The 16,124-nt window shown below is 31.5% G+C and overlaps 1 protein-coding gene across 11 annotated transcripts in view; it reads right to left on the bottom strand.

The window, feature by feature from the left end:
- The window catches only part of VPS13B (vacuolar protein sorting 13 homolog B), a 719,992-nt gene that overhangs the window by 643,110 nt on the left and 60,758 nt on the right, over window positions 1-16,124 (bottom strand). For all 11 annotated transcript variants that reach the window (XM_033126656.1, XM_033126657.1, XM_033126651.1 and 8 more), the window contains exons 8-12: window positions 11,703-11,971; window positions 6,455-6,550; window positions 5,867-5,989; window positions 5,264-5,401; window positions 3,942-4,029 (exon numbers count right to left, since the gene is read on the bottom strand). In XM_033126656.1, the coding sequence (XP_032982547.1) occupies window positions 3,942-4,029; window positions 5,264-5,401; window positions 5,867-5,989; window positions 6,455-6,550; window positions 11,703-11,971 (714 nt within the window). The remainder of the gene's footprint in view (window positions 1-3,941; window positions 4,030-5,263; window positions 5,402-5,866; window positions 5,990-6,454; window positions 6,551-11,702; window positions 11,972-16,124) is intronic.

Here is a 16,124-nt window from a genome sequence, read left to right as displayed (position 1 = left end):
TAGGTCCAGATAACTCCCTAAATTAAAAAAACTCCCTAAATTAAAATAACTTTTTTTGCCATAACTCCCTAAATTAAAAAAACAAATGGGTAATAGTTATAACAATGACAAATATTTAAACAGTTATATTATTAATAACAAATATTTCAATTTAGTTTTTAAAATATTGTTTGCTTTCAAGTAGCAGAAGATGCTTATCAATATCAAACAGTAGCAAAGGAAACTTATCAAATGAATTTCAATTTATATGCCATTTTATAATATGGGCAAAATAATACTACATCATTTATCATAACAAAAATAAATAATAACACAAGCTCTTTTTCTTACTGCATTTACTACTGTCCTATATTATTTAGAATACTATCATAAATTTACTTAAAACACATGAATCAAATATTTTCAGAATTCACTACAAACTCTGTAAAATTAATTTCATATGTATTTAGATACTTAGATAAAATTTCAGCACTTTTTGATAATTTAGATTATAAAAACAAATAAATGTCAAGTAAACCAAGAATTTTAGATAAAATATTTATTTAAATTATTTAAAATTAACCTCTTGTGAAAATTCAAAATATTTTTATTAGGTTCCTAAATACTAAATACTCTACAGATGTCTTGTTTCAAGTAATACAAGAAAGAAGAAAGTCTGCACAATACAGTGTTTCCCTGAAAATAAGACCGGATCTCGTATTAACTTTTGCTCCAAAAGAAGCGTTAGGGCTTATGTTCAGGGGATATCATCCTGAAAATCATGCTAGGGTTTATTTTCTGGTTAGGTCTTATTTTCGGGGAAACACAGTAGCTATGAATGTAGGCTGTAGAACTAGGTTAGCTGGGTTCAATCCCACGTAACAGGTGTGTGATGTTGACAAAGTTACTTAACCTGTAAGGACTGGTGTTCCTCATCTGTAAAGTGGGGATAATATTATCTATCTTACAGGGTTACTAGGAGAAATAAATAAGCTAATACATGTAAAACACTTTGAACAGCACCTTCCATCATTTAAAACTCTTCAATAAATATTAGCTATTATTATCACATCATCACCATCATTATATTATAAGTGAATACAGATTCACAATGAGAAACAAACATGAACACAACAACCTAAAAGCAGGGAAAGACTAAATGAACAGATTATTAAGTGAATGAAGGAACACATTTTTAAAGTACATATAACATTCACAAATTAAATTAACAGTAGGATTTTATTATTTTCCAAAAAAAGATTATTTGATTGCACAATTGAGAGATGTGTAAGTGGTAAAAACAAAAGCTAGAAAGTGATTCCTACAAATCTCAGAATACCAGTTTCCTAGTAAGAGAGGGAGGAGAGTCTGATAGAAAAGGAACATAACACAGGAAACTTATCAGACACTGACACTGTCCTATTTCTTGGCTTGTACGGAGAAAACACAGTTGTTTGTAATTCTTTGTTATTCTGTACATAAATGTATAGGACTTTTCTGTTTCTATGAGCTAACATTTTGTTTTTAAAAAGAACGAAAATATTTATAACACTATATATTATTCACAGAAATGTAAAATACAAAAAATTCAAAAGTTAACAAACTACTAGCTTCTCAGACAGAAAATATATAAGCACCCTAGCAAATATACCGTGTTTCCCCGAAAATAAGACCTAGCCTGACAATCAGCTCAATGCATCTTTTGGAGCAAAAACTATTATAAGACCCTACCTTATTTAACTATAATGTAAGACCGGGTCTATAATATGTAATATAATGTAATATAATGTAATATAATGTAATATAATGTAATATAGTGTAATATCGTGTAATATCATGTTATATAATATAATAGCTGGTCTTATTTTACTATAAGACCTGGTCTTACGTAAGACGGGGTCTTATATTAATTTTTGCTCCAAAAGACGCATTAGAGCTGATTGTCCAGTTAGGTTTTATTTTTGGGGAAACATGGTAAATCATGTTTCTATTTTTTTAAAACTGTAGAAGCAACATATGTACAAATAATAGAATTTTCACCAAGTTTTCTTTACATGAAAAGAGACCACTTCACACTCTACTTCTTCACAAGATACTGAATCATAGCACGTGCATAAGACAGGTACTAAACAAGATGAAATCTACCAGCTTACATTTGGCAACGATGACACTATAACAATTTGCAAAATTCTTAGAACACAGACTTCTATGTTGCACTTTTCATATATCTAATTGGCTATTAAACATCTCCACCTCAATGTCCACCAGTACCTCAAAATGTATCTTTTCCTCTAAAAATCTTTTCTTACCTCCGTCTTCCTTAGTGGTTACCACTATCCACCAAGTAATTCAAGACCAAAATCTGAAAAACTATTTAAATTTTATTGTCAAATACAGCAATGCAAAGGCAGTGAGGATTTTAGGCACAGGAATTAAACCAATCTGATTGCAGTATGGATTATAGGAGGGCAGGAGTGGAAGCAGGAAGCCAGTAAAAAGCTACTAGAATCTAGAGATTAGACGAGATTGATTACAGTGGTGCTTATGAGAAGTGAATAAATTCAAGATAGATTCCAGAGGTAAAATTTGACAAAATATGCTAATGTACTGGACGCTAAGAAAGAAGGAATGTGTCATGATGGTTCCTGGAATTCTGGTTTAGGCAACTAAAAGATGATAGAACTATTTTCCAAGATAAGAAGACAGAAAATAGAGAGAAGCAATAGGCAGTAAAGATATTAATAATTCAACTTTGGTTATATTCAGTTTTGAGATACTTGTGAAACACAGAAGTGAAAATGTCAAGTATGCACTGGATATTTAATTCTAAACCTTAAATAAGATGTTTGGACTAAAAATACAAATATGAGTATCAACAACATACAGAAGGTACTTAAATCCATGCAAAAGAATATTACCTCAAGAAAGCGTTTAAGGAAAGAAGTGAATCCAAGATTTGATAAAAGAGAACACCAACACTTAGAAGTCCATTACAAAAGGAGGAAGCAGAAAATTACTGCTCCTTCCTTCTGTTTTCATCTAACAAAAGTTAATGATCTTTCAAGATCAACTCCTCTGTGAAGTCTTCAACCCCACAGACAAAGGTAGTCATTTTCTTACGAGGGTCTCTCTTCACTCTGTTTATACTACTGTTCGTAACATGACACATTATAGTCATTTATTTAAATGTACAGCTAAACACTATATATTGGTTTCTTGAGAAATGTTTTAGTCTTCTTTGCACTCACAGTATCTAACTTATCACCTTTTTGTAAATAAGAAAAATTAACCAAAGAAATGGTGAACCTATTTTCATTTAGTTTTCAACATGAAAAAAAGACTACAATAATAAGCACAATATTGTATACTGATATGCACATAAAATATCAAATGGTTAAATTTTCTAAAACATAATTTGACTGTTAACATAATAAAATTAGAATATGAATAAAAGATATAATAAAGTATAAAAATACATGTCAATAGTTCCTAGAAAAATTTATTTCTATTTTCCTGCTTAAAACAAATGCTTTTATAAATAAAAAGATCTATAATACATAAAAAGATGTATTTAATACAGGAAAACAATGTTTATTCTTTTGACAACTTAATGTAATATGAAATTTGATGTACCAAAATTTTAATATTTGGTAAACATGAGAACTCTCATTTTTTTATACAAAAATCTCTTTTTAATCAACTTCACAAAGAAAGAATTAAAAATGTCAAGAATCTAAGAAAATAGGGAGCTCAGTTGGTAGAGCATCAGACTTTTAACCTGAGGGTCCAGGGTTCAGGAATCTAAGAAAATTAACATGACACTAAACTTCAACCATTCCCCAAAATAACAGAAGGTAAATCTAATGTAACAGAGTACAACCAGTCAAGGACCAACTGATTCTGAAGAAGCCTTTGTTTCTGTTATTCAAGGAAAACCAAACATAAAAGAAAGAAACCAGTACCTCTGCCACCAGTGTTCTCCATTGTATACAGATAATCCATGTAGAAAGCCCCAAACCTTTGCATTCCGGCTATCTCAGTATATGTCTCCTGCCAACAAAGCAAAGCAAACAGAACACACATTGTATAGAACAGACTTTTGAGTTTAAAACCTGATAGGTCAAAAATCAGACACATATCCTTACACAGAATGTGTATCAACTCAAAGGATTACCAAAACAAAAAAACAGAGGTGATCCAAAGAATTCACTTCTAAGAAAGGCAATGTTACCTCTCTTATAGGCCACACAAAAGGGTAACCATAATTCTACCACACATTTTGACCACTTTATCAATAATCTGATTAATGAAGGAGGACAGTCTACTCTTGACCTTTACCAACATCACAAAACTGTCTAATAATAAAGTATACTCTCAAAGAGAGTTAACCCTTAAATATTTCAGTACACTTATATGGAACGGTTCAAACATTAAAAATATACTAAAATATTTAAATGTATATTAATTATGCAGGTCAAAATTAAATACTTTCAACTACAAAAGTAAATCTGTAGTGAAAGGGTTAAAATGTAAATTATTTATTCTATTTTACCAATCTTCAGTTAACTTTTTTGAATTTTAAAATTTATTCCATAAAAAATACATTAATATAATCTTATATGGAAAATACTAAGACATACACATAGTATATGTAAAATTCTTCATCTTGTCCCATAAATCCCATAACATAAAATTAACTCAAATTAAAAGAGATACTTCTACCCTATTTCCCCAAAAATATGACCTAGCCAGACAATCAGCTCTAATGCGTCTTTTGGAGCAAAAATTAATATAAGACCTGGTCTTATTTTACTATAACATAAGACTGGGTCTTATATAATATAATATAGGTCTTATATTACATAATACAATAAAATAATATTATATATGATATAATAAATATAATGTAATAAATATATAATAAATATAGTATAATACCACGTCTTATATTAATTTTTGCTCCAAAAGACGCATTAGAGCTGATTGTCCGGCTAGGTCTTATTTTTGGGGAAACACAGTATGTTTCTTCCATGACTATTTTAACAGTAGGGAATGGATAAACAAACTAATTGTGGCTGTATACTGTATAAAAATAGAGATCTTTGTGAACTCCTCAAACCTCTCTAGATGTGGAAGCTAGGCACAAACATACTAAATGTCTCAATAAACAAATAGCATTCGGAATATATTACTTGAGAAGAAAGATAGCAATCACAAGTATTTATTATACAAAGTGTCCACCCAAACACAGTCTAGAAGTTGGCTCAAATATATATTCTCTGACCTTATGATGAGCTGCATCCAAGATAAATTCTGCATGAGTACCATTATTTTCTGGGCTTCGGTAATCAAACAATGAATTTGTAAGGTATGTCAAACCTTTCATACTCAAATTTTCACCACAAATAAAGAAACAGGCTTCCTGAAAATAAACACAAAATTTTTAAACAGAAGGAAAAATCATTAGACTGTTAAAGAAAATAAACCCTTGGCTTTATAACACCGACTCAGTAGTCAATAGAAATCACTACAACTTGAAGTCCTGTAAAAAGACAAGGAATGCTGTCTCCATTTTCACTGCCTATTTTGGCAAAGAACATTTTAACAAACCAAAAAGGAGCTCCAAGTAGCTGCCATAAACAAGAAAGAAGAAACATTTATGAATTGGAAAGTATCTGGAACTACTGTCCAGGTGTTAAGTGCTACCAACTTTCTAAATTCCCCTGAGTTCTATAAATTCTTACAGGGGAAAACAGTAAAGTTCCTCTCTCAAGCCAAAGATATATGTAGTCTAACAGATTTTTGGTATGTTAAACACTTCAATAAGCACTTCATTATCCTTGCATTCTATCCAAAAAAAGCGGGGAAAGGGAAGATTTTGACTTACGGTTTCACTTCTATTAATATTCTCTTCAAAATCTTTAACACCCATAATTCCTTTCAGGCACATTGCTCTACAACCTACAAAACCAATCTGGCAATCAAAGAAAGGCTCTCCCATCATAAGGGCCTATAAAAGGAAAAAGCATTACAACTAAGAACTTTAATTTCATAAAAATATTACAGAGTTTCCTTGTACAATTTCTAAATTTGTTGTAACATCTTTAGGAGTGTGGCCTTTCCAAAATTATTCTCCTCAGATCATAAACCCTATTAAGGTAAGAAACTTCTTCCTTGTCCCCATATCCTCAAACCTTTGTATCCTCAATGACTGGCACTTCATAAATATTAATCCACACATACATATGAGCACACTCAAGTTAAATGAAAAAAATTAATGCTGTATATTACAGTAAAATCATTGTTAAAAGTATGAATTATTTCAACCAATAGTACTAACCACTAAAATAGAAATATAAAACTATAAATTTATTTTAAACATACCACTTATGATAAAAGTCTATATTTATTAAATATTAACTTTAACAACCATTCAAAAGACATTACAAATGTATGTTCAATGTTGAAAAATTACCTCAACTGTAGTTCCTTCTTGTTCCCAACACAACACTTCTTTAGATTTTACTTTCTGAGGGCTGTAATAACTACTCTCAGCTTGCATTTCAGTCAGCTAAGAAACAACATAAGAATATTAAATAAGTCAAATTAGTATTAAATGGCAATAAACTGCACTTATTATGATGAATTGATGGAAAGTAGGCCAATTTTAAGATTCAGGAAATTTAATTATTAAGCAGGAAAACAGGTGCAACAAAAACAGCTGTAATGGATTATCCATGGTAAAAAGGTTGAATATGCTAGTCTAAGCTCATACAGAGAATTTAAATACCACTTATTTTATTTAACTCCTTTTTCTTAATATTGTCTAAAAAGGAGAAAGCTGTACAGCTATAACAGTCCCACAGTCATAGAATAGTTTCTATATTATACCAAAATTTTACATATATTTTAACCTCAATTCATTTTGTATTCACTAATATATTCAACCAGATTTAGTTCAATCATTTCCAAGATTTCTCCCTATTTGTAATCAAAAAGAAAGCTGTGAAGAAACACAAACAGAGTCACCAAATTCTTTCTAGTTCTAATGATAGTAGGTTTGCAGGTGTTTATTTTCAAAGTATGTGTCTCACAGTATGTCTCACAGGTTCATAATCATGCAACAAATACTGAGTGCCTACTAGATAACAAGTACTAACCTAGATGCTGACAAAAGAAAAAAATATTCTTGCCCCCCTGAAGCTTACAAAGTATTATGTATATATATCCAAAAACTAATTTAAATTATTTTTTAAAGGTATTTTTCCAAATGCAATGTAGTATCCTGGCTTGGATCATGTAACAGAAAAAGGACATTATGAAATTCAATTAAAGTCTGGAATTCAACAGTAATGCATTAACGATGGCTTCTTAGTTTTGACAAACGTACTGTGAAAATGTAAGTGGTTAACAATAAAGGAACTGTGTAAGAAGTATATGTGAACTTTCTGTACCATTTTTGCAACTTTTCTGTAAATCCATAACTATTCCAAAATAAAGATGTTATTTTTTAAAAGTGAGTATTCTGCTCATGTTTGTTAACGATTCAGCAACCCTTATTCTCATAAAATGGATGTGTGTGTGTGTGTGTGTGTGTGTGTGTGTGTGTGTTCTCCAAACTTAAATGTAAAGTCAAAGATCACTTTAAAAAAAAAATATTTAACTTAGGTCAAATAGAATTTACTGAACCAAAAAGTTATGATTTTAAGTATGATAACATCTTTATACTAAGAATCAACTAATTTTTCTCATTTTTTGTAACAAGGAGTTTTTTATATAAGCCCTTATAGCTTGGATGCTTCCAGAACTGGTACACATATGTTGCTGTTTTCAACTACAATTCTATAACCTAAAATGCTTAAGTAACATTGAATATTTTAAACTTGATCACCTTTCAGCTGTCTACAATTATTGTAGAGAAAAAGCAATTAATTGATTAAAAGGACTCAGACATTACAAGAACAATTTTCAACATTATTTTTTAAATGCTACATTTAATTTAGCATGATTTTTGCTGGATTAATATCAACTGTTCAGAATGCTAATGTAGAAACATGACCTTATTTTCTGACCAAAATATGAACCGCAAATTAATTCCATACACATTCTTCAAATCCAAGCTGAACAATGAATTCTAATGTTTTCCTCCTAAATATCAACATATTTCCCTTAGTGAAACCTTAGACATAAATGTTTCAACCTTCTAAAAAAATATATATTAACTAATGACAAACACTGCCGAAAATCTATAAAAAGTTCAGTATATAACTGCCTGTTCTGACTCAGTTTAATACAATTCTTCTCATCAATGAAGTTAACAGAAACACACCGGAATAATTTCAAATTTAAAACACGCAAAAGTCACCAGAAAAGATAATTCTTTACTAGCAATCCTTAACATCCCTCACCAACTTAGATTAAAAACAACTTCCTAATTTAAACGATGTAAATTTGGTAATATATCGAACAACAGTTGGCAAAAGCTGGCTTTTTATTATATTTAAAGATTTTACTGTTTTATCATTTTTAATATTGCAGACTGATCTATATTCCTTTAGTTTAGTGAAAGGTCAAGCAGTGAATTTCAATTAAAAAATTACAATAAAATAATTTATTTCAGTAAAGAATTCAAAAATAATAAACGATGGTGTTAAAATAGCACAGCTAATGTATGTATTTTTATCATTTTTTCCCCAAATTTCATTTGCAAAAAAAAAAAAAAATCTTTGAAATTAATCAATCCTTGACTAAACTTGTGTTGAAACTTAGTCTGTGCTTTTCAGCTTTTGTCTTATTATAAAATAATAAATTTTAATTAGAAAACTCTTTAAAGTCTATTTAATATTTTTAATCTAACCCAAAAACATACTTTTAATATACTACCTGCTGTAGTTATAAATTGTATAGTTTTACGACTGATTGAAAAAACTTATTTCAAGCAGTTAACAAACAATCCAAGCTAAGTTAAAATATTAGAGCGCATCAACTTGTTTTTTCCACTGCCAATTTCCAGTATCTAACAACTTGCCTGGAATAATACCTGTTATACTGCTTCACAGGTTAGACACATGAGTTTATCTCCTTCAGAAAAATGTCTCCATGAAAAAATAAACCCACAAAGACAAATAAAATTTGAGAAAAAAAAGAGGATTCCAAACATTATGGAAGATGGAAAGCAGATGAGGAGATGGGTAGATGGATGAATGACGGATGGATGGGTAGATCGATGGATGGATGTATTTATTCAACAGATGTTTGCTAAATATGTACCGGGAAATTTCCAAGAGCTAGAAGTACAACTAACCTTGTTTAAAACAATCACTTATTGAGTTTGGTGTACTATCAAAAAAGAATATCCATGATTTTCTGAAAACGCTATTATTTGTTCATCCATTGATGGACATTTGTGTTGCTTCAACTTTTTGGCAACTGTAAATAGTGCTTTTATGAATATTTATATACATCTATTTGCTTGAGTACAATTATCAATTCTTTTGAGTATATACCTAGGGGTGGAATTGCTGGCTCATATGATAATCCTATGTTTAACTTATTGAGGAATCATCAAATTATTCCACAGCAACTGCACCATTTTACATCCCACCAGTTTTCCCATTTGTTTTTAACCAACTCCAGCTAAGATTCCACCAGTGTCAAATCACTGCTCTGGTCAAGATCACCAACAATTTCCACATTGCCAAATTCAATGATCTATTCTCACAAATGACCTGCTCCCTCCACTTTAAAACATTTATGGTACTTAACTTCCCAGACACTCTACTTGCTTTTTTACTACATCACTGGTCACTTATTTTCAGTTTCGCTCACTGTTTCCTCCTCACCTTTCCAAATATTTAACATCACAGTGTCCCAGAGCTTGGTCCTGGAATCGCTCCTTTTTTCTATCTATACTGATTCCAGATTTAATAAAATCCTGACTCTCAAATTTATAGACCCAGACCAAACTTCTAATCTGAACTCCAGATTCATAAATCCAACCAGATAGCTATACTTGAATATACATTGGGCATCTTAAACTTGTCCAAAACCAAACTCCTGAAATTTATCTCAGACCTAATCCTCTCACAATCCTCCTCTCTCAGGAAATTAGAACTCAACCCTTATTGTTGGCCAGGAGGGATCCTCAGATCCTCTTTATTTTATTTATGTCTCACAATAAAATCTATCAGGAAGTCCTGTCCTCTTGACTTTTAAGACACATCCAAAATCCAGTTACTTTTCACTACCTCCACTTGCTACCACCCTAGTCCAAACCATCATCATCTCTTGCTTGAAAACTGCAATCCTCTCTGTCTACTCCCCTTACTTCTGCTTTTGTTCTCTTATAATCTATTCTCAACACAGCAACCAGAGTGATGCAATTCAAAAGATAACTCAGATTATTCTATAACTACGATGCTAAAAATTGTCCAAAAACTTGCTATCGCACTCAGAATTAATGACAAAGTCCCTAAAATGACCTACACGGTATTATAATTTATGGACCTCTCCCAACCTCATTGCCTGACCTGATTTTGTACACTTTCACATTAGCTCACTCTGCTCTGGCCCCACTGGCCTCTTTTGCTGTTCCTTGAACTTTTGGGGTCTTTCCATTTGCTATTCCTAGAATGTTCATTCCCACATATCTACAAAACTTCCTCTTTCATAGTCTTTGCTTAAGTATCCCCTTCCTATTAAGGCTTTCCTTGATCACTCCGTTTAAAATTGCATAATCTCATGTCTAGTGGAAGTATTCACTATTACTCTTCCCTCTCTATTTTTCCTACATAACCCATATCAGTGGGCATACTGTACATCTTTATTTATTTATAACAATTCATGTTTAAAGAACTAGGGATTTTTATCTAATCTGTTCACTGTGATACCTCTAGAGTCAAAACAGTGTCTAGCACATAGATGGTTTTATATATATTTATTGAATGAATTACATACTGTTCAGGAATATTGCATGTGTGGTAATACTATTATAAAAAGCCAAGGAATAAATAACCTAAAATTAAGGCTGGATTATATTTGAGGGGCAAAGAAGACAAATATGATTAAAGAAGAGCATATAAGAGGTGTCAAAGTACTAGTGATTTTATATTTCATAAAAGTTGCCCACTTTATTATTCTTTAACTTGAAAATACATATTGTATAATCTCTTTTGAATATATATTTTACATATATTTGTTAATGGAGGAAGTGGTCAAAGTATGTTAAACACTGCAAAAAAACAGAGTGAAATGAGGACCTAGATAAGAAATTGGATTATTTTAGAGTGAAAGAGAGGTGAGGAAAGAAAGAAACTATACAAACAACTCTTTGAAAGAAATTTTGTAATGAAGGAAAGCTCGGAGATGAAACAATAGCTGGAGGGGTATATGAATTCAAAGGAGTTTTTTTTTTTTTATGTGCCTTGCTTTTTTAATGGAAATATTAAGACATCTTCTATGCCAACAGAAAGATTTAGTAGGGAGAGAAAAATTTTCCATGAAGCTGATAAAACAAGAAAAATGGAGTAGGTCTTAAGAAGATGGGAAGAGATCAACGTTCAGAGATTTCACATCAGGGGACATATACCTTTATAAAGTAAGGACTGCTAATCTGTATCTTATAACTACAAATTGTAAAATGAACTTTAAGCAAGATCCTTACTAGAAATTATAGTTTTAAGCATTGAGAGAGATAAAAGTAGTGAAAAAAAAAGGAAACCTACTTTGAAAGTCACAGTTGCCTTTGTACAGTAAAATCCTATAGAAACAATAGGATCCTTCAAAGTCTGTGCTTTTTGCTGATGCGTGGTTGTTGCAGGATCACTCCCAAGGTAGTCTTCCTCACCATCATCATAACTCACAATTGCAGGCACAAATGACCACGCCCAGGATACCCATCCCTGTGACTGCTCATCCTCTTGCTGTGAATACAACTCTTGTCCTTTGTACTGAGCAGGATACTGAATATCTATTCTTGTTTCACCTTCAACATCTATCAATCAAAATAAAGTCATTTTAAGTAAATCAAAAGGATTTAACTAAGAGGAAAATTAGGAAGATAAATTCTATAAAAATATATCTCACATATCCTTTCTACATGTAAAGTTTGACCATATCATATACACTGGCAATTATTATTTGAAACCAGTAATTTAGCATTGCCACTTTTAAGTTTCTATACATTGTCTGTATCAACCTTCTTTTATAGGCCACAATTAATGTTATGTGCAAAGTAGTTTAAGATCATTTTAAATAGATTTCATAAATACACAGAATAAATTCATTCTTTGGCATTTCACTCATTAATTTAAACAACAACAACAAAAACCCTACATCCCAAAAATAAGGCTAAAGTGCTAAAAAACTGACTTTTCTCAGAAATATAATACCAGAAAGATCCAAGAAAAGTTCTTGATTCCCTTGATGCACCCAATGAAAAAAGAGACTGACAAGTGTTCCTAGGCAAACCGCTTACCCTAAAAAAATTATCCAAAGAATGTAAACAAATGTTATAATGAATTTTTCTCATATGTAGTTGAGAAAAATAATACTGTCAGTGACTCTTTACTATTAGTCGGTAACATAAATTAGTCTTTCCTATTTACAGTTGAAAAATTATAGCAAAAAACTTTTATTTGGTTACAATCGAGCAGACTAAGAATTTAAATTCCAACACTCTAACGTATTCCAGCTTTGTAAAGACAAATTCCACCAGCTTCTTAACATTATTGTAACAATACAAACAAAAGAAGTATATATTCATGAAATTTAGGGAAAAAATACTTTTAAAGAAAGTATAAGCAATCTCCAGCAGATTCAAGTATATATACCCTTCAGTGATAAATCTATAAATACATGCATTCCGTTAAATATCATCCTCCTTCAGATCCACTTCTAGGTTTTCTGGCTAGCAAAACTACTTAACTTTTTTAGTCCTATGACAAGAGACTCCTGGAACATCCTACACTTACAAGTTAAACAACACATGGCCCTTTTCTTTCTTTCATCTGGAAAGGAAAAGACTTAATAAGTACTAAGTAGAGTACCTAAAATATAGTACCAAGGGGCCATAGCCATTTTACTTCAAAATAAATTATAAAAGTTACAAATACAGAAAATGTTTGCATATATCCTGCTGTTTAAGCATAAACATTATATAAACATCTACCGGGGAATAATAACGCCTGTTATTAACCGTCCTTAATAAGATCTCAAATTGGACATCATCACTAAATATTGCAGTTATAAGAAGTCAATCACCTCAACCCAGGAAGCAGTGACCAGGTTGGGTCCACAGAGGTCGACCCTAGAACTTTCTTGTCTAACCCATTAAAAAAGAAGGGCTATCCACAGCTTGATCTTTTGAAACAAAAGAAACGTCACTAACAGAGGTTTGAGAAACCAGTCACTATAATTTATACTTAATATTAGTAAAAAAAAAAAAATAAGAGGGATTTTGATGAAAGATGCTTTTGAACTTCTGAGTCTTTGCTCATTGCCTTGTCAAAAGAATGAATTAAGGCCTAGAAAAGAAAAAAGCATCTCCTTGAACTCTGGTCAGAATTTCCTACAATATTCTTTTCCTTTGAAATATTGCATTTTAATCTGGAGGCCCTTTGACAATGGAACAAATGAATTTCAATGGAAAAATATACATTAATTATTTAACTAAAATGTAGCATTGTTTTAATTGTGAATGTAGGTAACAAATCACAGTTGCATCAGTAGTCTCTTCAACTCTAAAATCTATAGAAGTCACAGTTGTATCAAATAGTGGTTGTGACGCTATCTCAAAATATTTATACACATCACTACTTTGAAACTATGACAACTATTAGACTTCCTGCTATATTTTGTTGTTGAAAATGTTAACATAGAAGCACATATAAAAATATAACAAAAAAGGCAAAATATATGAAATAATGGTTTTCAGATACTGGATATCAGGCAGTAAGACCAGTGAGTCCTGAGAGATGGGAAACGAGAAATGAGCTCTATGATTGCCCCAGCTTAATGCTTGGAATGAGTTTCTAAAGTCACTGCCAAGAAAGCAGGAATCCAAGCAGACCTCAGCAGTGTCCTTAGATGATAAGACAAAGTAATTAGTCCAAGGAAACTAAGGTGGCTAGAGTTTGCAGGGCAGAGTATCAGATGAGAAAGACCTCTTGAGTAAAGAGCTCCTAATATCTGCAGAGGGTCCACCCCTGTCTTCAGCTGAGTAGTAATGAGTTTCGTGTAAGGAAACTACAGAGACCATGAAAAGAACCACCAGAAAAGAACAATGGGAACAATCCCCAAGGCTTATACAGAATTGGGAATACTCTGTGTTCCCACAGACCATGGGGGAAAAAAAAAACAACTTTTAATTCAGAGGGTATCAGGCAAACTATTCAAAAGGGTAATTGTCTCAACAGTGGGACAAACCCAGGCTTAAGCTAAATGGCTGCTCTGATCCCATTGAAAAAAACCAAGACTTCAATAAATTATATGGTTTCCAAGTAACTAAACAGTTTGCTAGAATACAAAAGTATCTAGCCCTCAACAGGAAAATTTCACAATGTCTGGCATCCAATTAAAAATTATTTATCAGGCATGCAAAGAAGCAGGGAAATATAACCCAAAATGAGAAAAAAAAAGTCAGTCAATACAAAAAAACCTAGGAATGATGCGTTCATGGCAATAGTAAACAAGGACATTAAAACAGCTATATAAATAATATACAATATTCAAGAAAGCATAAACAAGGAGAGATAGACGTATTATTTTAAATCCAAATTGAACTTTTAAAGATGAAAAATACAGTATCTGAGATGAAATATAAACTAGAGGGGATTAACAGCAGATTAGATACAGAAAATTAGTAAACTTGAACAGAAATAGAAACTATCAAAAATGAAACAGAAAACAAAGGAAAAAAGAAAAAAATAAACATGAACAGAGCATCACAGAGGAGCTCTGTCGAACTTCAGGTTGCTTAATACACATGTAATTGGAGACCCCAAAGGAAGAGAGGGGAACTGAAAAAAAATGCTTGAAGAAATAAAGCCCCAAATTTTTCTAAATAAATATGAACCCACAGATCTAAAAACTCTAATGTATTCCACAAGTAACATGAAGAAATGACACCAGGGCATATCAAAGTCAAAATGATTAAAACCTTCTGAGAAGAGACGTTCATAGGCTTTATCAGCATGTCAAAGCAATCCACAGCACACACAACAAAAGGTTAAGGATCCCTGGTTTAGACAAATGAGAAAACTAGTTCAGACTTCTCTGGAAGCAAATAGTGGAGTTGCTTTATCCCTTTGTCTTAACATACAAGAGAAACCTAGTCACCTTCTTAGATCACAGAAAGCAATAGTCCATAAAGGAAAAATTTGAAAATTACATTTCATCAATATTTAAAACTTCTGCTCAAGAGACATCTTTAAAAAATGAATTAAGCAAGTCACATTCTGGGAAAAAAACATTCCTAAACAATGTATACGACAAAAAACTTGAATTCAGAATATATAAAGAACTTCTACAAATCAGTAATGAAACCCAAAAAGGTTTAAAATAGTCAAATATTTAATATATACTTCAGAAATATAGATATAGTAATGTAAATAACCAAATGAAAAGTTCAAAATAATTGCTCAGAGAAATGTAAATTAAAACAAGATACCACAACACATTCATCAAAATGGCAAAACGTAAAGACTGATAACACCAAATGCTGGCAAGGATGTGGAGCTACTGGAGCTGTCATACATTGCGCTGATGGGAATGTAAAATGGCACAACCACTTCGGAAAGAAGGTCTGGTAGTTTCTTAAAAAACAGAAAAAAACTGAATATACAACTGCACTCTTAGGTATTTACCCAAGAAAAAGAATAGCACATATCTACAACAGACTTAGAAGACTGTCCAGTGCAGCTTAATTTATAATACCCAAAACTAGAAACAGTCCAAGCATCCATCAACAGGGAAATGGCTAACTAAACTATGGCATATTCATATGGTATATTCATACAATGTACCTAGCAATAAAAAGAAAATTACTACTGATAATGATGAATCCCAAAAATATTATGTCTTTAGGACAGTGATAATACTATGTGTTATACCATGATAATACATTATAATACCATTATACATTTTGT

Source organism: Rhinolophus ferrumequinum, chromosome 14, assembly GCF_004115265.2.
Source record: "Rhinolophus ferrumequinum isolate MPI-CBG mRhiFer1 chromosome 14, mRhiFer1_v1.p, whole genome shotgun sequence".
In the NCBI taxonomy this organism is placed as follows: domain Eukaryota; kingdom Metazoa; phylum Chordata; class Mammalia; order Chiroptera; family Rhinolophidae; genus Rhinolophus; species Rhinolophus ferrumequinum.
The sequence above is the reverse complement of the archived record's forward strand: the minus strand, read 5'-3'. Positions and strand labels throughout refer to the sequence as shown.